Raw genomic sequence first — 27665 nt, 5'->3', positions numbered from 1 at the left:
TCGGCAGGCCCCGCCCCGGCTGCGGAGGCTCGGTCACCGCCCGCCGCGCCGTCTCCTCTCTGCCCTCCCTCCCCGTCCTGCCCAGCTCAGCTCTTCCCGTCTGAGGTGGCGGTCGGCCTCGCCTCCTGGTCAGCTCCATTTTACCTCTCCTCCGCTCTTCCCTTTCCCTCGGGCCCCAAACGGCTTGAACACCTTACCTCCTTCTTAGGGTGGTCGCAGAGCCTCTGCGCTTTCTCTGTTCCCGGATCCTCGATCCTCGCCCTGCCCCGCCATGAATGAGGAGTACGACGTGATCGTGCTGGGCACCGGCCTGACGGTGAGCTGCGGGCGGAGGGTGCGGGGCGGCCCGCGATGTGCGGGCCTGTGGGGGCGTCCCCTCGCCCGGTCTCCCGGCCTGGCCGCGACTCCCTTCCCAGCCGGCCACCCGGGTGGCGGTGGATGCACCCCCCGGGCACAAGACGGCCCAGCGTCCGAGACCTGCCGGCCTGAGTCCCCTCGAGGGCTGTCTTTTCGTCGTCGGCCTTGGTTTTCGGGGAGGGGGACGTGGCTAGTGGAAATGAACAGGTTTGAAGGAAGCGGGCATTCTCCAAATTTGCAGCAAAACAGCAGGAAATGGAAACCCAGGCGGTGCATCTGTGGAGCTAGTCAGTCGGGTAGTAACGGCCGAATAAAAGCAGGTGAGAAGAAGCTTCACCCTTCTGCAGGAATGAAGAGGAAAGGGAAAAAACCTTGCCCTGGGGTGCCGCTGCTCCTCCACTTCCCTTTTGGGTCTGTGACCTATCCCGATTGGAAGCGGAGAAGCACTAGGCAGAGGGGGGAGGGTGTAAACCGCTCGCAGTGGCGTTTCCTATTTAGTCTGCAGCCACTGCTACTCAGTCTTGGCCGCCAAACCAGGGAGGTTTCGTGACAAGTCATTGAATAGTTACTTCTTTCTAATTGCTAGAGTTTTAAGTTTTTGAAGAAAATGCAGAAATTAGCTTTTCTTTCTTTTTTAAGTCCCTCTTCCTCCCAGTAAGTTGATTCCTTTAAAGCACTTTGTTAACCCACTTACTGAGCATCAGTAGAATTGGAAGTTAGTTTTCTCAAAACTTGGATGTTAGATGCTTTTGCACCTGCATCTTTCCCTTTTGTTTGGTTTGCTTCCTGCCTCCACTGTCTCTTCTGAATGCTTTGTATTAAGAAACTGATGGGTGATGGATTGCTAGAGGCCAAGATCTTTCTACTACTCAACTCCCTTCAGGGAGTTAGAAGATAAATCAATAGCATGAAGAGTGAATTACTAAAACACAAATGCAAAGCATATCTAATACCATAGTAGGTTTATTTTTCTGTGCATCTGTCTGCTTAGAGATCTTTAGATAATATTTTGCAAATAATGCAGGCAGGTTTTGTATCTAGTACCTTTTCTGTTGCTTTTTAAAAGAAAAGAAGGACTGTTCTTGCAGAAGAATTCCAATTTGTAGACAGAAACATTTAACTATCAGCTGAAATTTTGACAAGGCTACTTCATTATGAATACTGATCCAGATGAACACTGTAAATCTTGTGAATTCCTTATAGCCGGACTTCAAATGCCTGAATCATTTAATATAAATCACTTCTTCAAGTTTGTTGAAATATGTTTTTTTAGGATCAAATTAATTTTTATAAAGATAACACTTTATAAAATAACTATTTTTGATTTCTCTAGGTAAGAGAAAACTTTTGACGTTTTATTTGGCTAATTTTTTTAAAGGAAAAAGTTATCTTTCTGTTTATAGTAATTTATGATGATTGTTGAACACTCATTTCTTAATATTTTATTATATTTGACCAGTCCAGAAATAGACTTGTGACAGTCTAGGAAATAGTACCAAACAGATGCAGTTACTTCTCCAGAAAGTCATTTGGTCGTTTAAATGTGGGAAATTTGGTTGAATTTCTTTTTTGATGCTAAGTTGGGAAGAATGTTGGATGCCTAAATGAATAGGCCTACCCTCTACAGGTTTTTGTTTTTGTTTTTTTAAGTACCTAATTGGGATCTCAAGCTGAATTTAGTAGTTTGTGGTGGATTTTGGCCGTTGGAATGTGTACTGTTGCTGCCAGTGTGTTGTAAGAACCAGTTAGTTCCACTCTTTTTTTTTCTATGATTATTGCTAATCTTTCAAATTTACTCATGATTCAGGTTAGTTGAACATAGACAAGTGAGTACAAATCCATCATCATGCAGGTTTCCACCTGCCTAGTTCAGAAGCATCACTTTGTATCAAAGATGATACACAGTCTTATAGGATAACAAACAAGATAATATACTTCATTTAAATTTGCATTTGGACTGTGAACTTTTTGATGAATGGTGGATACATACTTACCATTTTTGGTTGTCATTTTGTAGCTATCGATGATAACTCTTTAATCTCCTGTTAGTTTCCTACATTATTTTGTGAGATGTTCTTTTGAGAATTGTATCAATTCAGGGCAATCACATTGTTACCATCATTGGTAGGAGTAGTCACAACAGGGGGATTCTGAGTTTTAGTGATACTAGGACTCAGATGACTGGCAGTTCAATGAGGAGAACTCCAAAGTTAAAAACCTTCAGTTCCAAATTAACTTTGAGTATCTAGAGTTAACATGCAATTTATTTCCTTAATTTTTGGCTTCTAAATATTTAGTGCCTAAGATTTAAGACCCTAATAAAGGCATATGTTGTCAGGTATGGATACTACATATTACATGATGTTCCCTTGTGTCTGTACTTTGACTGTCAGAAACTTTTACTTGTAAATAAGTGTGAAGAACTGTTGGAGATTTTTATATTGCTTTAGTGGCATTGTTTATATCAGTTAAGTCTAATTAGCTCATATTAATTCACAATTTTTTCCATTTTATTTATTGTTTTTACAAACAATAGATTTGCTACAACATGCATATTGAATTAAAAAATTTAACACATTTCCAAAATTTAAAAGTTATACTATAAGGAGTCTTAGGACTGTTGTACAATAATGTTACAAATGGTATAAAACTGTAAAATATGAGCCTGCTGTCAGATAACATCCATTAGTTACATTTAATCCACAGATATTGATAGTAAAGAAAACCTAAAACCTATATTGATAGTAAAGAAAACCTAAAATGATTTGGTTAAAAACTAAAGTCTTTGGGGAAAAAAATGAGTGTTCTATATATAAGGAATTGTGAGTTATCCCTTTAAAGAACTATAGCTTTTGGGTAAAAAACTTTCTAAATGATATCAAAACTTCTTTAACAAACTAAAGAATATTATTAATTTACTTTATAACTAATTCACATCACGAGGATTAATTATTGTCTTAAACTATAACCAAATGAAGCCATTAAGACCTAGTAAGCTCTGTAGGAACTTTGACCCCCACCCCCCTTCCCCATACTGGGGATTGGATACAGGGACATTTAACCACAGAACTACATCCCCAGCCATATTTATAGAGATAGGGTCTATATTGTACTATATAATATATCCTTTTAGCAATGTAGAAATAATCTTTTATTATTGGTTTAGAAGAATCAATGGACTTGCAGATTTTTTATTAGCTTCAGTTAACTTTTGTTGTATTTGTTCCAGGTGATAACTTTGAAGGTAGTTACTGTCAGCTCTTTGATTCTGCTGCATCATTCAATTATTGGGCCCCTTTATTTTAGTTCTCAGCTTTCAGTGATTGCTTTAAATCCAGTAGGTCATACTTTTTTTTGCAGTGGAGTGTGAAAAGTTATATGTGGAAGCTATGCAACATTCAAAAGTTGTTTGCTGTGATTTTTCTCTTCAAAAGTTTAACCCTGAGTCTACTTTGTTAGCTGGGAATATGAGGGGTCTTCCTGTTTTGTTTTGTTTTTTAATTTTTTTAAGAACCTACTTTCAAGATATAAATATTATTTTACTTTCACATATTATATTGAACTATATATGTTAGTACTTTATTTAGCAAGTTAGCTGTTTTAGATGATATTAGGGCTGATTTTTGTAGTTGTAAAATACTTTCAGTTCTGTTTACCAAGATATCATTAAGAAAATGAAAACCAAGCCACAAAATGGAAGAAAATCTTTGTGTTCCATGAACCAAGGAAGGACTTAACAGAATATTTAAAGCACTTTCATAAGGCAATAAGAAAATGACAGGAAGCCTATAAAAAGTGAGTAAAAAACTTGAAAGGAAACTTATTAAAAAAAGATATCTAGTCTTCATCAAATACAAAAGTACTGAACTTCATTAATTAATAAGAAATTCATCTTAATGAGAATGGGCTAAAATTAAAGACAACATCAAGTTTTGGGCAAGGATTTGAAACTCCAAGGACATTTTTCATATAATGCTCTCAAAAGCATAAATTATACAACTATTTTGGAAAGCTGATTCACAGTATTTGCTCTCCTTGATAGCTAGCTACAGAAATGTATACTTGAAAGTCATGTTAGAGTGTTCATAGAGCATTGTTTGTAATAGTCAAAAACTGGATACTTCCAACTGTGGACCAATAGTAGAAAGGATAAGGAAAATGTGGTATGTCCATTCAGGGGAAACTTTTACAGCTTTGTTACCCAGTGTATGGTCCATAGATCAACTGAACTTTCAGAAGCTTCAGGATCTGCTTAGGACGTGCCCCAAATCAGGATCTACACTTTAATATTCTTTGCTTGCAGGATTAGATATTCCTTCTGAACTGGTATAGAACAGTAAATATTTTAGGTTTTTCGGGCCATATGATCTCTATCACAATTACCGAACTAGGGAAGTGTGAAAATAACTGTGCATAATGTATACATAAATGGGGCATGGATATTTACCAATAAACCTATATTTAAAAACAGTAGTCTGCATGCTGAATTTGGATCATGTACCTTAGGGATCCCTGCTTTGTGGCAATGTGAGTAAACAAATTAGACCTCACACAAAACATGAATGAATCTTTTAAACATAATGTTGAATAAAAGATGCCAGATCAAATAAATACCACATGATTCCTTTTATATGGAGTTCAAAAACAGAACAAATTGTTGCTGTTAGAAGCCATAAGAGTGATGATGGTGGTTATGAGTGAAACGGCATGAGTGACTTTCAGAACATAATGTTTTGTTTCTTGAGTCAAAAAACTATGCATACTTGTATACTAAAAATGAATCTGATAGTTTTAATCATTTAAGAAATATCAAATGAATACATACATTATAGAGGAAAATTGAAAATTGTATGAGTTAAAAAATAAATATTTCAAAGTCAAATAGATTATTTGGGGAATGAGATTATACTTCTCTGCCATATAGGGTATTTTGGGCAAACTTGAGAAATTCTAAAATTTATAAATATATGTGGAATTTCCTTTGTCTTCTTAAAAAATTAATCACTGATCCACAAAATTCTGGTGTATGGAATTCTGTTGTCAGTTTATTAATGGTTATCCTTTATCTTGGATGCTTTTATCCTGGATGCTTCTTCCTTAGGGCTCTATTTCTCAAACATTTTGGTGTAGATTCTGTTTCCACTCTTAAAATTGAAGATCATAAAAAACTTGTTTATAAGGATTGTTTCTGTCAATATTAGACATCAACAGAAATAAAAAAATTAATCTACTTTAAAAACCAGTAATAAATCCATTACATGTTAACATGCTTGACAATTTTATTAAATGTAACTATTTTTCAAAATCAAGATTTATGAGATCATTATTGTCTTACATTTTCTGCAGATCTCTTTAATGTCTGACTTTATAAAAACTCCTGTGTTCAGTCTGTTGTGATAATTGTCTATCTGAAATTTATGAAAATAATGAGACCACACAAGAGTGTAGTTGGATCCAGAAAGGAATATAATAATATAGTCTTTCAGATTCTTGTTGAAATTCTTTTACGTACATGAAAACACTAGCATCAATTTTTGAAAAGATGAATTGCAATAATAACCCAACAACTCATCAATGGTTTGATATTCTTTTTTTTGTATGTGGTACTGGGGATTAAACTCTGGGACACTCGACCCCTAAGTCACATCCCAGCCCTATGTTGTGTTTTATTTAGAAACAGGGTCTTACTGAGTTGCTAAGCACCTGGCTTTTCCTGAGGCTGGCTTTGAACTTGCCATCCTCCTGCCTTAGCCTCCCGAACCGCTGGGATTACAGGCGTGTGCCACCATGCCCAGGAATGGTTTGATATTCTGATACATTAAAATCCATTGGTAAAGTTTGCACTGTGAATTCCCTTTTTTCTCCTGCATGATTTTATAACATTTTTCCTATGTCATTTGGAAAATACTCAAATCTTTCCAATGTTAACACATTTCATTTTCCAATTAAAAAAAATCATATTTGTTAATACTGTTACTGAAATGTCATTTAAAAGTCAGTATTAGGGACCTGACATACATGCCCAGGTTTTCAAAAATTCTAATTATCATTCACAGTTTTAACTTGTTATTGGCAACAAATAATGTCAGTTACTTTCCTTTATATTCATTTTTGAGAAAATGCCTGACAAATACCTAAGCCTAATTAATCATAGTTTGTCAGTCAGTTGGTTTTTAAAATCAAAATGATGATCTGTGAAAAAAGTAGCTAGCTCAGCTTACTTAATCCTGAGGTGTAAGTAATTTAAAATGTGTATTTCCCATTTTATTATACAGAAGATAAAAAGACATATTAAAGGGTATGCATTTTAATAGTTAATTTCCATGCTTCATTAAAGGTATCTCTTAAGCAAGTGCCTGTTAGAGAAGAATGTAATGACTGCTAGTTTAGAGCCTCTGTCTTTGTTTTATCCACCATTGAGTTTGCATCATCAGTGCAAAATGCAAACCTAGTTTTTTAAAAGTGACTCAATGTTCTTGGTGTTATTATGAAAATAGTTTTATCTTGGGACCCACTGGGATCCAAGAGCACACTTTGAATCTTGGTTACTTCAGAGTTTTCTTCATAGAATATGTCATGTTGCATGAATATAACCAGGATTCCCGTGCCCCCCCCCCCCCCCCCCCCCCCCCCCCCCCCCGGTGCCAAGGATTGAACCCAGGGCCTTGTGCATGCAAGGCAAGCACTCTACCAATTGAGCTATCCCAGCTTGAGAATTCTTTTTTTAACTAAGAGAATTCTTAATTTCTTAATGACTGACTTTTGAAGGTTTTAAATATGTTGTGGGATTTGCCTTCTTTTAAAGATACTTATGTTTTCCCTGTAGGAATGTATTCTGTCTGGTATAATGTCAGTGAATGGAAAGAAGGTTCTTCATATGGATCGAAACCCATATTATGGAGGAGAGAGTGCATCTATAACACCACTGGAAGATGTAAGTGTTAATAAAAATAAACATGCCTTTTGTATTTTGAGTGTTTTCCTAATAAATCTTCATTTTAATCCTGAGAGATGGTTTTATTTATTTATTTATTTTAATTTACTGAGTAGAAAGTCTTGAGCACATAATTTTGTAGGAGCTTCTTTTTGGGAGTTGTAGAAGTTTTAATTGTGACCTTTTGTTGCCATCTAGTGTCTATTATCTCTCAAAGCTAACAGAATATAGACTAGGAAGATTGACAGCAGGGGGCCTAACATACCAAGCACAATGCCAATGCTTTCCACTTGGTCTTATTTATTCTCTCAGTCACTCAAAGGCATATGTTTTTTTCTATATATAAAATATAGTTTTATCACACACACATAGCCTTTCTACTTTGGTAACTAAATTTTTGAGATTAAAAAATATACTAATTCAAGTATTTCTACATACAAAAAATTCAGGTTTTCATTTATTAAAAACAAAATAAGTTCTGATGAAGTAACCATATTTACAACAAGATAAATATGTAAAATGTTGGAAAATAGAAATAATGAATAGTCTCGAATTCTTAATAGTTTAATGACTGAAATAATTTATCTTTTCAGTAATTTTTTTTACAAATAAATTTACTTAATTTTAAACTTACATCAATGTGCTTATTAGTTTCAGACAAAAATATTTAGTATAAATGGCAGGTATTAGTTTTGCACAAGCCAAGAAATAACATTTAAAGTTGTCTAGATGCAATAATTAAAAAAAAAAAGTAGATTCAAAATGTAGTAGGAAAATATGTTAAAAAAACATAAGGAACTATGCCTCATAAAAGATATAAATGCACCTTCTATTATATGAATATCAAAAACTAAATATTTTTATTTAAAAGTAGCTTCTATAAAATGTCAGGAAAGTAGGCAGTTTGTTTTCGTAATGTAATATGTAAGAAAGAAATATTTCTATCTCAATTAATCAGTATTTCTTAGCAAAATTGTAGTATATATACATGGAAAGGTAGGCATTATCCTGTATTCAAGTGTCCAAGTTTGATTTCCATTAAAATGTTTTCTATATTTTATAAGAAACACACAAACAAAAGTAAAAGAATGAGGTAAGAATCTTATACTTTTAAAAAGTACTCGAAACTTGAAATACTCAAGATATTTTCAATGCCTAGACTCCAGAATGACGTTTTAAAAGGTCCTTCATGATGATGACGATTATGATATGTATCTGAACCATATAATGACTTCTTAGTATTCTGAGCAGGCAATATTTTCTTTCTTATTTATCACAATTTTGCCAAAATATCGTTCCAGTGTGGTTTCACATGAGGCACCATGCCACAGTAAGAGCAGCTACAATGCCATTCAAAATTGCCATGCTATAGCCCATGTGGAAAGAATGTCCGGTCAGTTTCTTGAACCTGGCAGGTGAAAGAGGAGTAGGAGGAAACATTCCTGGTTCAAAAGAATCAAAATATGTAACTTTCCAAGAAAAGCTGCAACAGGAGACTCCAGCAATTAGGGATATTATAAGTAGAGTCCAGAATCCTAATAGTCCAGTATCTACATCATCTTCGTTTTTCAAATTCTCAGCATGCAACTCTTTAACGATCAGGTAGGCGCTGGCGAGAAGGATGGCGAGCAGAGAATAGACAGGACCTGGATCGGCCATCGCCGAGCCTGGGCCCAGCTACGCGTAGCTCTTTCTGCCTTTCGCGTTGTTCCACCCGCCCCTATCCACAACTTTTCTCCAAGCTACTTGGCACGCCTTCTTCTCCCATCTGCCTACTCAAAGGCATATTTTTAATCCTCATTTTTCAGGCTACAAAATAGTCTCTGTGTGGTTAAAATCTCAGGGTTTGGTTGTGAACCTGTGTTGTACAATTCTAAGCTTAGTTCCCTTTGCTTTAGTAGTCTTATTTTCTCCTTTTTTAGGATAAGGCCACTTGAAACATATATAAAAAAAAATTTGTTTTCCTAGTGCTAAGGATCAGACCCTAGGCCTTGAACACGCGAGGCAAACTCCTTACCACTGAGCTACATCCCCAGCTGCACATGAAGCACTAAGTGTTATACTAAACTCACTTATAAATTTCTCTGTGTGGGGCTTGTTGAACATCCGCATATATCCACCATTAATGATGCTTATAACTTGGACCTCTTGGTTCAGGTGATGGCCACCAAATTTCTTCTTTGTATACAGTCTGTGGAGGGATTTGCTGTCACCATTCCTTCCACACTGAGCACATTTATTAGCTGATCTTTAATAAGTTTAACACATTTTCTTCTTTCTCCTTTTTCTTTTTAAAATTTTTTTCTTATGGTGAATATATTCAGAGACTTGAATTTTTATTATGTATCTACCAACTTTGTTTTATGTTATCAGTAAGATTCATGAAATTGAAATAATATTCTCAAATTTTAAACTGCAGGCTTCCTTTTATCAAAGTTTCTACTCAACTTAGAAGTTATAAGTTAGCTGTTCCTACTGCTAAACACCCCAAACCAAAACCCCCAGAAAAAAAAGAACACAAAGAAGTTTTGGGGAGTGATGGATATATTTGATACTTTTCGATGGTGTTCATAGCCATATACTATTCTCCAGATTTATCAGAATATATACGTTAAGGGTGTGCCTTTTTTATATATCAGTTATACCTTAATGAAACTTAAAAAGCTATGTTAACTAGAATTAGTTTTAATTATCTTTTCTAGTTTGAAGGATCCAAAATTTATTTTTAACTCCTAATATAACTACAGAAGCAAAGTTAGGGTGGGGTAACTAGACATTACATGGCCCCTAATATGATGCAGTGTAATGTAATCAACAACAATTTCTTACAAACTAGCCTAATCTTCTCAAAAGAAAAAAGAAGTGAGAAAACTTTTGAATGAAGATGAGAATAAGAAGAAACAAAAAAAATGCAATGCTTGAACCTTTAGTTAATTGTGGTTTGAAAAACAAAACAAAAAGACTACTAAGCAGCTTCATAAATCTTTTGTTAGCTTTTTATGTGGGGGAAGAATGAGTTCTACCAATAAGAAATGTACCTACAAAACTACTAGTGTCACTAACAAATAGTTTCCTGTTTTGTTTTACTGCTACTAAAAAAACAAATTAAAAACTTATGTAATATTTTGTTTATTTTAGCATTCACAAGTTGATCAATCTGTCTTATTTATGTATGTATTGGGACCTTGATAAACATTTTATCTGATAAAATATGAAATGCCCTCCTACCTTGCCTTATTGTAGTAGTGTTTTATTATTATACCAAAACCACATAAATCAAAAGTATTATATAAAATAATGGAAAATTAAATTTTGTTACTTTTTGTTTTGCTTTTAGTTATACAAAAGATTTAAATTACCAGGACCACCACCAACATCAATGGGGAGAGGAAGAGACTGGAATGTTGACTTAATTCCCAAGTTTCTTATGGCTAATGGTAAAGAATTCTAACTTAATTTATGAAAGTATACTGGAAATATTTGGAGGTAGAAACTACCTCTCAAAGAGAGAATATTATTTGTGTGTGAGGAACTGGATTTTGTTGAATGGCAATAGTATGGTTAATGATATGGTCCATTAGAGGTGTCTCGAGTCAGTAAGTTAAGAATGGAGAGAAGTGCGTGTGGCTTATTAGTAAATGGCTGTAGAGAAACAAAGTTTTTTGTGTTTTTTTTTTTTTCCAAATATATTTTTAGTTGTTGATAGACCTTTTTTAAAAAAAATATATTATTTATTTATTTATATATGGTGCTGAGAATAAAACCCAGTGCCTCACACATGCCAGGCAAATGTGCTACTGCTGAGCCCCAGCCTCAGCCCTAGAGAAACAAAGTTAAGATGTAGCAAGATACATGCCAAAATTTTGTAAGCATTTTGTAAATGTAAGTTTTGTAAAATAAAATTGGAAGCATTTGACATAGCTATAAACATTGGTACAATTAGGATGTGGTGTAGTACATACCAGAATCGTAAACATTTGTAACTGACTTCCCTCTCTATGCTTTGTGGACAATTTTAGATAACTGGTCCTTTAAAAACTGAGTCATCTTAATGTTTTTCTTGTGTAGGCTTGTAAAATTATTTTTCATATTAATTTTCTCTCATCATAGAGGCATGAAATATCTTTTTAAATTACTGTGTTATTAGTACTTGAGGTGACATTGGAAAACTAAGTTCTTGGTTATCAAAGTCTATGTTTTATGAATAAAGTATGTGCTACCCTTTCCTTTTATTCTTTTGTTTCTATTACATTGTTTGTTTTAATAGAAAGAGATCTTATTTGAATTTTCTCTAAAATTTGCTAAATTATTTTGGGGTAAACTCTAAAAATTTTGCTTAAGTAATATTTAAACTAGGAAGCAGTTAAGTAGAATGAAAAGCAAATTTACCTAATTATAATCTCACCATCTAGATTTTAGTTAATATTCTGGTGTATGACATAGTGGTTCTGGTGCCAATTAACATTTTTTTTTTAGCCAGTATGTTATGAACATGCATGCACACGCGACAAACCCCGTTTTATACTCAGAATTGTTATTATGGGGACAAAGATAATGATCTTTTTAAAAAGTCTTTTCCTTTTTATTGCCACATTTTATTTTTACCAGTGATATTATCCTACCCATTTCCTAGTATCTTATCGACCCTTAATATTATTTATTTTGGTTGATATTTTGTCATTGAGAGGTAAATCTGAACTTTAAAAATATCTATTTTTTTTTTAGAGGATAGAATGAGGTTTACATATTATTGTCTAACTTTCCTATTTAGTAAATTGGCCAGCCTTGTGCTGGTACATTTTTCCATTGAGCTTTTTGTGTTTTTCCTTATTGATGTGAAAGAGCTCTTTATAACTAAGATTATTGTTTTGAAGTTATGCAATTTGCCTAATAATCATTAAAATTTTTTCTATACTCAAGGCTTTTTTCATGTCATATTGGTTGAGCTTTTTTCGTTTCATTGGTTTTTATTTTCAGGATGGTTTATTTTTGAAATTTTCTTTCCATCTTGTCTCAAGTTATTAGAATACTACTGGTTGTTTTAATGATTTGACAATTTCATTTTTTTGTCATAAATTTTTATAAATATTTTCATCTATTGTATGAAATATATCTGCTTTGTTGTCCTATTGATTGAAAAGTAGAGATTGAATGTGTATGTAGCTCAGTGGTAGAGTGTTTCTCCAGCATGTATGAGGCCCTGGGTTCAGTCCCTGGGAACACACACACACGCACACGCACCCCGTCATACACAAACAAGTGGAGATTGAAGTTTATTATTCAAAATGGCCAACCACTTGTCCTTCAATACCATTCTCTTTTTTTTTTTCTATTTTGATTTTAAATTTCACCAAACATTAATTTCTTAACACATTACATTTTTACATGTGGTATCTACATATTATTTTCCCCCAATTTGGGAACCAGCTAATATAATTGTATAGTAATATCTGTACAACTATAATTATATTTTAATATCCGGTTGTGTAAGTCTCACAATACTTTATTTCTTGCTCTCAAAAAAGAAAAAAAAAATTGATCTTTTTGACAACCCTAGTGTGTGTATCTTCAAATCAGCTTTAAAATAATTTTGGTCTCACAAGTTTGCTATTTTTTACATAAGAATTTTTAGGCTTATAGGAAGGTAATATTTTTACTTGCATGCCTGACTCTTTCTATATCTGGTGTTGATGTTCACTTTAATAAATATAAATTGACTTGGAAACTGAAATATTTTGGGAGTTGTTTCTTTGAAATATGATAGAAACTGTTAAGCAGCTTAAATCCATTTGCAGTATTACTGCAATTCTAAATCTCATGCCTCTAATATCTTTTACCCTTGGCAAAGCAAGTGCATAAGAATTATTAACGCTGAAGTCATAACGTTAGAAAAGAAACTTCTAACTATGCAGTAGGTATGTGCCCTGGTTTACCATTTAAAATATGGCTTTGCAGATTTGTTTTGTAAGAGCTATTGGACAATGTTAGGAAGAAATTGGGAAGCCATTAGTATTAGTAAATGTGCGTTTATTTCTGTTAATTTTTAGTGGCAGCAAGATTTAAGTGAAAGTTTGAATTCTATGACTTTTCTAGGTCAGCTGGTTAAGATGCTACTTTACACAGAGGTCACTCGCTATCTAGATTTCAAAGTGACTGAAGGGAGCTTTGTTTATAAGGGAGGAAAAATCTACAAGGTTCCTTCCACTGAAGCAGAAGCCCTGGCATCTAGTAAGTACTTTCATTTTATCTTTTCAGTATAATTAGATTATATAGTAGAAAGAAATTTCAGACATCAATCCACCCAGTCAACAAATATTTAGTGACTGTCTTTTTTTTTTTTTTTTTAATATTTATTTATTTATTTTAGTTTTTGGCAGACACAACATCTTTGTTTGTATGTGGTGCTGAGGATCGAACCCGGGCCCGCACGCATGCCAGGCGAGCGCGCTACCACTTGAGCCACATCCCCAGCCCCGACAAATATTTAGTGAATGTCTTATTATGTGCTAGACACTGTTCTAGGCAGAAGAGAGTACATTAGTGATCTTTAACATTCTGTATGGTTAGGGAGGGGAGAAGGTTCTTTTTCATTGTCTTTCTTGTAGCTGCATGCTGCTAGTAGGAAAAGCTGAGGGTCTATAAAGTGGTAGTTTATAGCTGTCTGTTCACCTTTTAGTATAAAAAGCAGTGAATGGATTATCTAGTGTTTCTCTAAGGTAAGTGACCAACAGGGCAATCAACATCCACATTTCTTTCTCTGTTAGATGCCAGAATATGTCTTAGCATTCAGAAGAGGAAAAGGAAGAGCATTCAGCATTTTAGGTAGTTGGTTAAGTGTTGATTGGTTATCAAAGGAAGAACTTTGATATTGTTCCCTTCATAGATCATATTTTTTTCAAAGACTTACTTTTTTTGTATCTAATAAGAGACATAATTCAGGGGCCGAGGTTGTGGCTCAGTGATAGAGCGCTTGCCTTACATGTGCGAGACCATGTGTTCGATCCTCAGCACCACATAAAAATAAATAAGTGAAATAAAGGTACTGTGTTCAACTACAACTAAAAAATAAATATTTTTTAAAAAAGTTTAAAAAAAGAGACATAATTCATATTTAAGTACTGACTGTAATTACTTATAACTGGGGGTAAACTTAAAGAGTTTATAACTAATCTATATTAATTGTGTGGGTTTTATTTTAAAGTGTTGTGAAATTGGAGGTGATGTTATCCAAATTTCTCATATCTTAATTTACATTTTGTCTTAGAGGGGCTAAGTTAATGACATTCATGTTTAAATTTTCCTCTCATACTCTCTCTCTCTTTTTTTTTTATCTCTCAGTGTCCTATTGTGAGTGTATACTTTTTAAAAAATTCTTTTTTAGGTTTAATGGGACTATTTGAAAAACGTCGCTTCAGAAAATTCCTAGTGTATGTTGCCAACTTTGATGAAAAAGATCCTAGAACTTTTGAGGGTATCGATCCTAAGAAAACCACAATGAGAGATGTGTATAAGAGATTTGATTTGGGCCAAGATGTTATAGATTTTACCGGTCATGCTCTTGCACTTTACAGAACTGATGAGTAAGTTTTTTGTTTTTTAAGATTTGTATTTTTCTTGGAATGCTGACTGAATTGAATTTGCCAGTTCTCCAAATTGGAAATTCTAACAGAACATATAGCTATGTTACACTATGAAAGAAGAGGCTCTTGGTTCAAATTAATGTTGGAACCTTTTAAATGAATTAGGAAGGCAATAGATTAAAATCTCTTCAATAAAAGATTTTTAAATTGAGCAACTAAGAAAACTAAAACCCTTTTCTAATATTCATTTTCTTTCTAGCTATTTAGATCAACCATGTTGTGAAACCATTAATAGAATTAAACTTTACAGTGAGTCTTTGGCAAGATATGGCAAAAGCCCATACCTTTATCCACTTTATGGCCTTGGAGAATTGCCACAAGGATTTGCAAGGTAAGAGCCCATTTTTAACTGATTAGCTGATACTTCACTGATCCTGAACTTTATCTCAAATAGGCATGTGAGCTTTGATGTTACCAATGAGACAAGGTATGTCTCTGTAGTTTTCCTTTTTTTTCCATGGTGTTGAGAGTGTAATATACATGTTTGTAAGTGCTCTTCCTATGAGCCTTGTCCCCAGTCCTTTTATTTTTATTAAAGTGAAATTTATGTACAATGAAACATCTTTGGTTAAAAAAAAAAGAAAAAATTTGACAAATGTATTGACCCTGTATAACCACAACCCAAATCAAAATATAAAATATTTTCCTTATCCCAGAAATCTTCCTTGTTTTGTAAACAATACATCCTCTCTCCCCTGCATTACATTCTTGATTTCTACCACCAGATTATTTTGCCTGTTGTTGAAGTTCTTATCTAGGGAACAATACAGCGTGCATTCGTTTGTCTCTGGCTTTTGTGTTGTTTTTTGGGGGGGGGGGTGTAAGGGGGATTGAACTTAGGGGCACTTGACCACTGAGCCACATCCCCAGTCCTATTTTGTATTTCATTTAGAGAGGGGATCTCACTGAGTTGCTTAGGGCCTCACTTTTGCTGAGGCTGGCTTTGAACTTGTGATCCTCCTGCCTCAGCCTTCTGAACCTCTGGGATTACAGAATGGCATCACTGTGCCTGGCTATGGCTTTTACTTTTTGCTTAACATGTTTAAATATTTTGGTTGCCCTGGGAATTGAACCTAGAGCCTCAGGTATGCTAGGTAAGCACTCTACCACTGAGCTACATCCTTAGCCCTGTCAGTCATTTTAATTTTAACCACCCAATGAGTATAAAATGTCATATCATATGGTTTTAATTTGTATTTCCTGAGAAATAAAGTTGACTACTTTTTCATGGCCATTTGTATAATTTTGTTCTGTGACTGTTCAGGTCTTTGCAGATTTTTAGATTTGGGTTGTCTTTTTAATTTTTGATTTGTAGATCTTGATGTATTCTGGTGCCAAGTCTTTTGTCAGTTTCTTAGTCTCTGTCTTGTCTTTTGTAATTTTTACATTTTGATAAAGTGCCATATATCAAAATTATCTTTTTATGTTTAAAGCCTTTTGTCTCCTAAGAAATCTTTGCTTTCCCTGAGGACACAAAGATACTTTTGTCTCTTTCTAAAAGTTTTATTTTTGCATTTAAGTCTGTCATTAATCTTGAAAAAATGTTGGTGTGTGGAATGAGGTAGGGCTTGAGGTTCATCTTTACTATACCTATATTTAGTATTTTAGCAGCATTTATTGAAAAGATTTTCTTTCCCAGGTAGTCTTGGTATCTTTGTGGGGAAATAATTTGGCCATGTATATGGGTCTACTTTGGGATCCAGTTTTCTTCCAGTGATTTTGTGGTTTTTTTTCCTTATACTTTTACCACACTGTCTTGATATAGTTTTGTAGTAAATTTTGCAGTCAGGTAATGTAAGTCCAACTGTGTTCTTTTTCAAAATTTATTTCATCTATTAAGATTCTTTGCATTTCCATATACATTTTAGAATCAGCTTGTCTCTCCCCAGAAAAAATATTTGCTGTGATTTTGATTGAATTAAGTCTATAGATTTGAGGGAAATATTCATCATCATAGTGAGTTTTTCTATTTATTTTTAAGTTATTTGCTGCTAATACATAGAAATAAAATTTATTTTTTTATATTTATGTCTTATGACTGGTTTATTAAACTAATTCACTTATTCTACTGATATAGGTTTCTTAATATTTTCATGTACACAATTGTGTTATGTGAGTTTAGAGTTTAAATTCTCCTCTTAACAATCTTGACGTGTCTCCTCTTCCCCTTGCCTTTATTGCAGTGGCTGGGACTTCAAGGACAATGTTAAGGTGCTAAAAATGGACATTCTTGTCTTGTTCCTTGGGTTAGGGATGTTGTGTTAAATATAATATTGTTAAATGTTTTCTGTATTTTTTTGATAGATGATTTTATCAGATTAAATTCCTTTCTATTCATGGTTGGCTGAGAGTTTTTATTATGAAAAGGTATTGACATTGAGTTAATTATGCAGCTTTTCTTTTGTATGTTAAAATATTGAATTACATATTTATTTATTTATTTGGTGGTGTTGGGGATTGAACCTGAAGCCTTGTGCATGCCAGGTAATTACTCTGCCAACTGAGCTATATCCTCAGCCCTACAAATTTATTTTTTAATGTTAAAAAAAAAAACCCTTGCATTCCTGGGATAATAAGCTCCATATTCATGATGTATTTTCTTGTTTATTGTTGGATTTAATTTGTTCATTGTGTGTGCATATGCAACTAATGCAGATAACAGATGATTGAATTGTGTGTTTCTGTAAATGATATTGTCTTAAAAGCTTGTAGTGTTCTTATTTGTATAAGGTTTGGTAGTCCATAAAATGTTTGGAAAAGTTTCCTCCTCCTTTGTTTTCTGAAAGTTTGTGAAGATTGCTATGGGTTTTTCCTCAATGTTTCATAGACTTGATCAATGAAACCATCTGAGCCTGGAACTTTCTTTGTAACAAGGCTTTTGATTATTAATTTTCTTTTAATAGAAATTAGGCTATTTGGGCTGGCTCTCTAGCTCAGTGGCAGAGCATTTGCCTAGCATGTTACGAGGCACTGGGTTTGATCCTCAGCCCCACATAAAAATAGGCTATTCAAATATGCTATTTCTTATTGTAGTTTTCATTTGTGCTTTTCAAGGAATTTGACCATTTCATTTAAGTTTTTGAATTTACTGTAAAAAGTTGTGCTAACCCTTTTGATGTATGTAAGATCATTAGTGATGTTTCCTCTTTCATTCCTGTGATTTATAATTTATATTTTCTCTCTTCTGCTAGGATTTAATATCATTTATCTTTTTAAAAAAACCAAACTGTTAGCTTCATTAATTTTCTCTGTAGCTTTCTGTCTTGATCAATTGCTTTTTAAAAATTTCTTCTCTCCCCGCTTTTTTTTTAAGTTGTAGATGGACACAATATCTTTATTTATATTTATTTTATTTATTTAATTATAAATATAATATATAATATTATATAAATATAATAATATAAATTATTTATTATTTATATTTATTTTATTTTTATATATTATTTTATTTATATTTATTTTTATGTGGTGCTGAGGATCAAACCTAGGGCCTCATGCTTGTGAGACAAGCATTCTACCACTGAGCTACAATCCCAGCCCTCTTCCCCCTTTTTTTGACTTTTATGGTTGAAACACATGGCTGTTATTACATTTTGCACATGTAACATAAGTTAAAAGTTTAATTTTCCTCTGAATCTGTGTTATCCATCCTTGGTACCTCTATCGTTTGCCACCCCCTCCTTTTAATCTTGAGTTGTTTGGAAGAATAATTATTTATAAACATTTGGAGTTTTTTCCTAAATATCTTATTGTTATTAGTGTCTAATTTTATTATGTTCAGAGAACAAACTTAATACAATTTCAGTCCTTGAAATTGAGACATATTTTATGGTTGAATATGTAATCTTAGTGATCAATATGCTCTGAAAAAAAAAGAATGTGTACTCTGCATTTGTTGGTGGAGTATTAAGAACTGGTAGCCTGGTGTCATGGAGCATACTGTAATCCTAGCAACTCATGAAGCTGAGGCAGGAGGTTTGCAAATTCAAAGCCAACCTCAGCAGCTTAGTGAGGCTCTAAGCAATATAGCTGTACCCTGTCTCTAAATAAAAAATAGAAAGGGCTGGGGATATATAACTCAGTGTTAAAGTGCTTCAGGCTGAATTCCCTGGTACCTAAAAGAGAAAGAGAACTGGTAGAATTGAAGTATGTCTTTTTCTAGTTCTATCAGTTTTCTTCTTTTGTGTGTGTGGTGCTGGAGATTGATCCCAGCGCCTTGCTTATGCTAGGCAAGCACTCTACCACTGAGCTAGCTACATCCTGTATCAACACTGTTCTTGAAGACAGCATCAGCATATAGTTGAATCTTTTTTGTTTTTTGTTTTTGGTCCATTGTGACAATGTTAGCTTTTTAATTGGAGAATTTAGTCCATTTACATTTAACATAATAATCCATACAGTTGGGGTTAGGTCTATGGTTTTGCTACCCATCAACCCCTGCTGTTTCCTGCTCCTGATTTTTGGATTAATCAGATATTTTCTAGTATTGCATCTTAATTCTTCTAATGGGTTTTTGTCTTCACCTCTTTTATTGCTCACCCTACAAATTGTAATCTTTTATTTATTTATTACAGTTTATATTTAGAGTTAATATTGTACCACATTATGTAAAAGAGAAGAACTTTGCAACACTATCATTTTTATTTACCATTTTTCTTTGTTTATATTTTACATCTCTAAGCCCCATAATACAGTGTTAATTATTTTGAATTAAATAATCATTTTAAAGAGATGAACAAGGGGCTGGGGATGTAGCTCAGTTGGTGGAGTGCAAAAAAGATGAACAGAAGTGCTGGAGGTGTCGCTCAGTGGCAGAACGCTTGCCTAGCGTGCATGAAGCCCTGTTTGATCCTGGTACTTGTGGGGTGAGGAGGAATAGAAGGAAAACATTTCTTGAATTAGTTAAGATTTGAAGAGATTTTTATCACAGATTTGTTGGCTCCTTCCTTTGTGGCTCTTACTTTTGTAGAGTTCCCCCCCTCCATGATTTTTATCTCTTGTGGCACTTCAAAGTCTCATAGTACCTCAGATCAGTAAGGCTGCAGCCTTCCTGTTTCTGTTCTAGCTGCCCCAAGTTAAAAGACTAGGAAAGTAGTTCCTTTGGGGAAAGCAGTATAAACCACACAAGATATCAGCCAATTGATTCCTGTCAAGTCTGCTCATCATTTTCTGTCTGCTTTAGGCATTCCCTAGGGCCTTCTGATAGTGTTTAGTTTTTAATAATCAGGAGGAGAAGACTCCTATATATATATAAGTTCTTCCTGTTGCTGGTCAGTGCCTTTTTTTTCCCCCTCAGTATTCAACTGTAAAACAAATTTGCACTTCTTGTTCTATAATTCATACTGTAGTAAATCAAGCTAATATCCTTTTAGATGGGAATTGAGCAAATATATTGCCTATAATTCATATAGATCTAAGGAGGGAAACTTGAGCAATTGAAACATTTATTATAATTGAGATTTTTAAAAACTTTCTAGGCTGAGTGCTATTTATGGAGGTACTTACATGTTGAATAAACCAATTGAAGAAATCATTGTGCACAATGGAAAAGTGGTTGGCGTAAAGTCCGAAGGAGAGGTAAGTAACTTTTACAATTTTAAAAATACTGTGTTCTTGTGAAGAAAATGTATTATCTACTAAGTACCTATTTTACTATGGACATCGATGCTAGATTTCAGACTACATGATATTCTGTGTGAAAGTTGGTTTTATCATAGCTAAGGACTAATGTAGTTTCTTTGTCTTATTTTAAAAACAACCACCCTTTCTAGGGTGTCAGTTGTTACTTAAGACCAAAATGTCCGCATTATGGATGGTAATTCTACATACTTAACAGTTAACATATTTAAGTATTCCATACTTAAATGGTGTGGACTGGTACTTATCCACAAATTGTGGAGTTGGCGATCTCCACAGGTGGAGTTCTGAGTACTTTTATAAATCTGAATTGTAGGTAGATCACTGGAAGCTGGTTATAATGTCTGTTCTAATTCAGAAGGTTTGAGGGGACTCTGCTTTTTCTTAAAAGCTCTCTCTGGTCATAATATTCCTGGCCTGCCAACCACACATTAAAAATAAAGTATTACTTCTTCCTTTTATTACTATACTACTTAATATTTCTTTCATTTCACTCAGTTATTATCATCGTTAACAGCTCTTGCAGTAGAGAATGCATTCTAAGTTACTGCCTGACATATTATGTCTAAAATTCTAAAAATGTAAGCTTTATCTTAAACATTTAAACATTGAGCTAGGTGGGAATGTAGAGACCTCCTGGAGGTGGTCTATTTTTTCTTGTTTAGATTGCATGGGAAATGAAGATTTGAGATAAGATTTTAGTAGCCAGAATGAGAAGACAATGAATAATGAAGAGAAAATATAGGCCTGGCTTAGGAAAATAAAAGAGCCTAATAGCAAAGCACGAGGCAAGATTTTTCTTTAATATGATGTATATCTCACAATGATCCTAAGAGACAGGGCTTAATGCTTCTTGGGTACATATAAATAAAAGACACAGCTGACTGAATGGCTGCGCTGGAATTGGTGTCCTATGCCCACAGTGCTTAGTTGTAACACTCCTAAGGATATACGTTGGGAAATGTTAGCTTTGTCCCTCCTATCTTCCGAGATGTCTAGTCTACATGGTTTTATATTTTCCAGGCTACTTCTTTATAATCTTTTATCTTGATTGTCTTGGTAGTCTCTAATCTTTTTTATATGTTCTTATAAGAAGATGGAATATGTATAGGAAACTGTAGGATGACATAGGAAACTGAAGGATGATATTTTGTTTACTAGTGCTTTGACTGCCATTCTTTTATTAACTCCTAAAATGATGAAATGGCCAAATATTTTAAGGTAGGACAAATATCATTCAGATCTCATCGTGTGTACTATATTTATAAATGGGTTCACTGACCATGTAAGGTAGATGTTTTCTGTTTTTTTGGAAAACCTTTAAGGGGAAAAAAGTCATGAACTATCAATCCTTACAAATGGAGCCAAACACAAGACAAACTCAAAAAGTTAAGTTTAAAAATTATTTTGCTATTCCTGGTGGTATCTCCTGGGCTAAACACCAAATAATCTCCTTTTACTAGTTGGTTACCTGAACTTTTATTGTTAGCGATCTGTCATAACTACCTGTGCTTTCAGCACAATCATTGTTTGGGAGATACGGATAAATGTCTTAAACTGATTGCTTTAGGTTGTTTCTTTCTCTTGCTGGTTTTTCTTTGATGTCACTCTGCTGCACACAGCAGAAAGCTCCCTTTTTTAAGGAAACCTCAGGGATTTGCCATGAAAGAGAAGGGTTATAATACATTACTCTTGGAGCTAAAGTCTTGCTTATAATGCAGTCTTAAGATTATGATTTTGGTCTATTTATAATGCTAGTCATATTTCTTTTATTTTTTTGCCAGGACATGCAAGTATGACAACCATTATGTACAAAACTGATACTTCTGACCACTATGCAATTGTCCAAAAAGAATTTATAGGGATTGTTGGAAAAGCTATTTTACTAGTTATCTATGATTAACTTTTATATTAATTAGTTCATGAATATAAGAAATTCTATTCAAGGGAAAATTATATTAATGTATTGGTTTGGGGTTTTTGTGGAGCCGGAATTCAATCTCAAGTTTTGCGTATGCTAGACAAGCACTTTACCACTGAGTTACATCCCCAGCCCAGGATACTATTTAAAACACTATAAACACTGAATATTACATTAAAAAATCGTGCTTCCTTGCCTCCCAGTTTAAAAAGTTGGGGTAAAATTACATAATACATGAAATTTATCATCCTTGCCATTTTAAGTGTACAGTTCTGTGGTTTTAAATACATTCATAATATTTTACAACCATCACCACTACGCATCTCTCGTAGTCTTTTCATCTTATAAAACTGAAACTCTGTAGCATTGAACAGTAACCCTCCACTCTGTCATCCCATTCCGTCTCTATGATTTTGGCTACTTTTAAATATCTGATATAAACAGTATTTATATTTTTTGTGAGTAGCTTATTTCACTTAGCACTACTGTCTTTAAGTTTAACCCAAGTTGTAGCATATGTCAGAATTTCCTTTCTTATTAAGGATATTCCACTGTATGTGTAAACCACATGTCACTAATCAGTGGACACTTGGGTGGTTTCCACATTTTAGCTGTTGTGATTAATACTATCGTGAATGTTGGTGTACAGATTTTCTCTTCAAAACCCTGTTTTTCACTTCTTTTGGGTGTATATCCAGAATTTAAATCTCTGATCATAATATATATATATATATATATAATTTTTTTTTTTTTTTTTTAAGAAACAGCCATACTGTTTTGATAGTGGTAGTGCCATTTTATATTCCCTTCAGTGGTGTAGTTTCTCCACATCTATGCCAACATAGTATTTTGATAATAGCCATTCTAATGGGTAGGAGGTGGTATCTCATTGTAATTTTAATTTGCACTTTGCTGATGATTAGTGATGTTTAGTGTCTTTACACTTAATAATAGGCATTTGTTTTCTTTGGGGAACTGTCCTTTCAAATCCTTTGCTCATTTTTGAATAGGACAGTTTTTTTTTTAATTGTTTTAGGAATTCTTGATATATTCTGGATATTAATCTCTTATCAGATATATTCATGTACATTTCTCCCATTCTGTGGGTTGCTCTTTTATACTGTTTTCTTCTTGAGGTACAAAAAATAAATTTTTTCATGAAGACTTGTCTATTTCTTTTATTTCCTGTGTCTTTCATGTGTAAGAAATCACAAATTTAATACCATGGAGCTATTGCCCTACATTTTCTTCCGGGAGTTTTCATTATTTTAGGCCATTGATCCATTTTAATTTTTGTATATGGTGTTAAGTAAGGGTCCATCTTCATTCTTTTGCATTAACTGGTTGTTGAAGATTGTCCTATTCCTACGGATTGGCCATGGCATCTTTGTCAAAAATCGTTTGTAACTGTGATGGTTTATTTCTGGGCTCTCTTTCCTATCTCACTTGTCTTTGTCAATCTTTATGCTAGTACCACTGTGTTTACTACCTAGTTGTTTAATGAGTCCCATCTTGATCTTTTTCAAGATTGTTTTGGCTGTTCCTTATGATTCAGCATGAATTTTAGGTTGGATTTAGTTACCACAACAACATTGTCTTCTAATCCATGAACATGGGATTTCCCATGTATTTATATTTTTATAAGATCTTTAAAAATGTCTTGTTATAGATTGCTCGCTGTAAGCAGCTCATCTGTGACCCCAGCTATGTAAAAGATCGGGTAGAAAAAGTGGGCCAGGTCATCAGAGTTATATGTATCCTCAGCCACCCCATCAAGAACACCAACGATGCCAACTCCTGTCAGATCATTATTCCACAGAACCAAGTCAATCGAAAGTCTGGTGAGTTTTGAAGACCTGCAGCTGTTGGATTGCTTTGTGTCATCCTAAATTCCTAACTTTGTGTGTTGTACCGAGAGACTTTAGTTTACATGTAGGAAACATAATGTGATCCTTTTAGATTCTAGGGATCCTGCAGCATTGTGTTGAAGTAAACTAGAAGCCCTGCTTTGGACTTGTATCCATCACTTCTGACCTCAGTTTCTTCCTCTAGAATGAATGGATTGACTAGGTGAATTCTCACAATCTCCTGGCTCTAACATGAGTGACTGTGGAGGTTTATGCTGACAAGTTCAATTGAATCCACTATATTTTTGAGCTGTGTCATCATTTGTGAACTTCTTACATTTCATTTTAGCAATGTGCTAGAAAACCGTTCAGTCTGTGATTTAGATCAGGACTTGGCTTTGAAAGTGCAGTTTTTGATTTGTTTGCTTTAACCAGTTGTTATCAACTATTTGGTGTTCCCATCTTTTGATTTAGTAGCCCTACATCTTATTTATCTAAATAATTAAGAGATATCTGTATTATGATTTTTTTCTTTTTTTCCCTTTAAGAAATCACATTGCAACTAGGTGTGGTGGTACATACCTGTAATCCCTGTGACTGGAAGGCTTGGACTGGAGGATTGCAAGTTCCAGGCCAGTCTCAGCAATTTAGTGAGGACCTGAGGAACTTAGTGAGACCCTGTTTCAAAATAAAAAGGGCTGGAGATGTGGCTCAGTGGTTAAGTACCCCTGGGTTCAATCCCCAGTAAGTAAATCACATTGCAGAACATTATCACTAGAACAAAGGGACTTGACAATCTTATTGTTCCCTAACAGGGTCTGTGAAAATGTACAAAAAAGGAGCCCAATAATTTTCTGTCTGAGAATATAGTTACTTTGAATAGTGGTATACACATCAAGATCAGAAATTGTTTATTATTGCCAACTTAAAAATAGTTTATACTGACTTGCGATTTTTAATAAAGGAGGAAATTGATATTTAATAAATCCTTTCTTAGCTATTCAAAACATTTCCAAATGTGCAGGATACAGAGTGGAAAACAACAACAACAACAAAAACGCAGAGTAGATAATACGGTGCTATGACAGAGCCAGAAAGGAATTTTATTTCCAAGTTTAGCAGTTCACAGCCACATCAATTCTTAATCCCTAGTAGGTTAAAAGAAATTCGGTTATTAAATATTTGCATATCCACCATGACCCAGTTTGCTTTCACATAGAACTTAAGCTTAGAAGAGCAGTAACTGAATGAAATATAGTAAAACCTGTAGGGCACTCATGTCCCAGGTTTATCCATCTCAGTTCTCGAGCTGCTATTGTTTATTTCTAGATATCTATGTTTGCATGATCTCCTCTGCACACAATGTGGCAGCGCAAGGAAAGTACATTGCCATTGTTAGTACAACTGTGGAAACCAAGGAACCTGAAAAAGAAATCAGACCAGCTTTGGAGCTCTTGGAACCAATTGAACAAAAGTGAGTGTTGTGTTCTGTCAGCTACCATCCAAACTGAGGCTTGATTTTGGTGCTATGGTAAGGTGAGCACGAGAACACAGGCAGACTCTGGCTGCTGTGTGGGCAATCTTGAAATGTCTCATCTCTACCGGTCTTCCCTTTGGTATTAAAAATTCAGGCAAAACAATGACTTGAGTGTGGGACCAACTAACTTGCCTACTTATCTATTTTTTCCCTTCAGATTTGTCAGCATCAGTGACCTTCTTGTACCAAAAGATTTGGGAAGAGAGAGCCAGGTGAGTGTGGAAATCTGAAAAGAATATTTTTAGGCTTTACTGGAACATCCCCTAAATACTTATAAATATTTGTAATTTTTATTTCCAGATCTTTATTTCCCGCACATATGATGCCACAACTCACTTTGAGACAACCTGTGATGACATTAAAGACATCTATAAGAGGATGACAGGATCTGAGTTTGATTTTGAAGAAATGAAGCGCAAGAAAAATGACATCTATGGGGAAGACTAACAGCAGTACATGTTAATACCTAATTAGGACAAATATAAAATTTGACAAATAATGCATATTGTATGAAATCAAAATTGTAAGGCCTGCTTTTGTAATCAGAATGGAGAGATTGAAGAGCATTTTACCAGTAAATACTCTTCCCCTTCATCTTTCTAATATATTAACTTGTTTTCATGGAGTGGCTATTCAGAATTGGCCAGTTACCACATTCTGTTCAATTTAACTGGACTGGCTTTTTTTTCTAGTGAAGGAGCAGTTTTAAACATTGTGATATCAATACAGAAAACTTGATACAGTATTTGTATCTTTTAATCAGGGTAGACTTTGCGTTTATGTGCTTCTGCTGCTCAAGAGCTGGATTCATAGTTTGTGTGCCATCTTGTCATTAAGGAGATTCTAAATTGAATATTCCCTATAACTACATTGTGTGTTAAGTATTATGGCAGGGCCCAAATACCATAGTCAAAAGTTTGGTTTATGTGGGCATAAACTTCTAACCAAACTCCAGACTTAGGGATTCGTTTGGAGGAAGCCAATATGTGGTGTTTTAACCTAGTAAAATTGATGAAAGAAGGGGAAAAGAACCTATCATTAAAAAGCAGGTAAAATGTGGAAGCATCTTTTGTATCCCAGGTGTGGCTTCTTCAATGGACCAAGCTGCAATGCAGTATTGATTTGACAGAGCCTCTCTTCAATGATGTCTGTTCCAAAATGGCTCCAAATGATTTCTGTACTGCAAAATAAAGCCAAACTCTGGAATCCACTGCCCTCTGTATCAGTCTGTTTGTGTCCTGATTGTGAGGGCCACAACACAGCTACTGCCTTGCCTTCAGGAGAGCCAGGAGTGGGGCTGGGACCATGGTGTAGCTTCTGATCTGGATGCATCAGAGCAGCCTATCCTCTGGCTTCGCTGTGAGTATACCTCTTATTTTATTTCTGACAAAATGACTAGATTCTTTGGTAATTTTTGTAACGGTTTAAGTACTTGTTTTAAAAAATAGTACTTGTTCCAGAAAAATGTTTTTACCTTTAATAATATTGCTTATGGCAGCAGTTTTGTAAATTTTACTTGTGGTGCCAAAAATCAAACCCAGTGCCTCACATATGCTAGGCAAGCGCTCTACCACTGAGCCACAACCCCAGCCCATCAGCAGTTTTAATAAGTGAAATCTGCCAGGTGGAGTAGGAACTGTAGTCCATGTCATCCCTGCTTCCCAAAACACCCCAAGTCTTTATTAAGTTGCCCAGGCTAGACTTGAACTTCCTGCCTCAGCCCCCTCAAGTTGCTGGGATTACAGGCAATGTGTTACCATGTCTGGCAGATTAGTACTTTTTATGTACTCTT

At 34.5% G+C, this 27665-nt stretch overlaps 1 protein-coding gene across 1 annotated transcript; it reads left to right on the top strand.

Moving 5' to 3' along the window:
- The first annotated feature begins 63 nt into the window (after positions 1–63).
- Gdi2 (GDP dissociation inhibitor 2) lies at positions 64–27083 on the top strand. Its single transcript, XM_027944805.2, has 11 exons — positions 64–316; positions 7184–7291; positions 10629–10728; positions 13385–13519; positions 14673–14871; positions 15131–15262; positions 20409–20508; positions 24159–24330; positions 25666–25810; positions 26031–26085; positions 26174–27083. Exons 1-11 carry the CDS (start codon positions 272–274, stop codon positions 26318–26320), a joined length of 1338 nt encoding a protein of 445 aa, XP_027800606.1. The 5' UTR covers positions 64–271; the 3' UTR covers positions 26321–27083.
- The last annotated feature ends 582 nt before the right edge of the window (positions 27084–27665 follow it).

This window comes from Marmota flaviventris, chromosome 12, assembly GCF_047511675.1.
Source record: "Marmota flaviventris isolate mMarFla1 chromosome 12, mMarFla1.hap1, whole genome shotgun sequence".
Classification (NCBI taxonomy): Eukaryota; Metazoa; Chordata; class Mammalia; order Rodentia; family Sciuridae; genus Marmota; species Marmota flaviventris.
The sequence above is the reverse complement of the archived record's forward strand: the minus strand, read 5'-3'. Positions and strand labels throughout refer to the sequence as shown.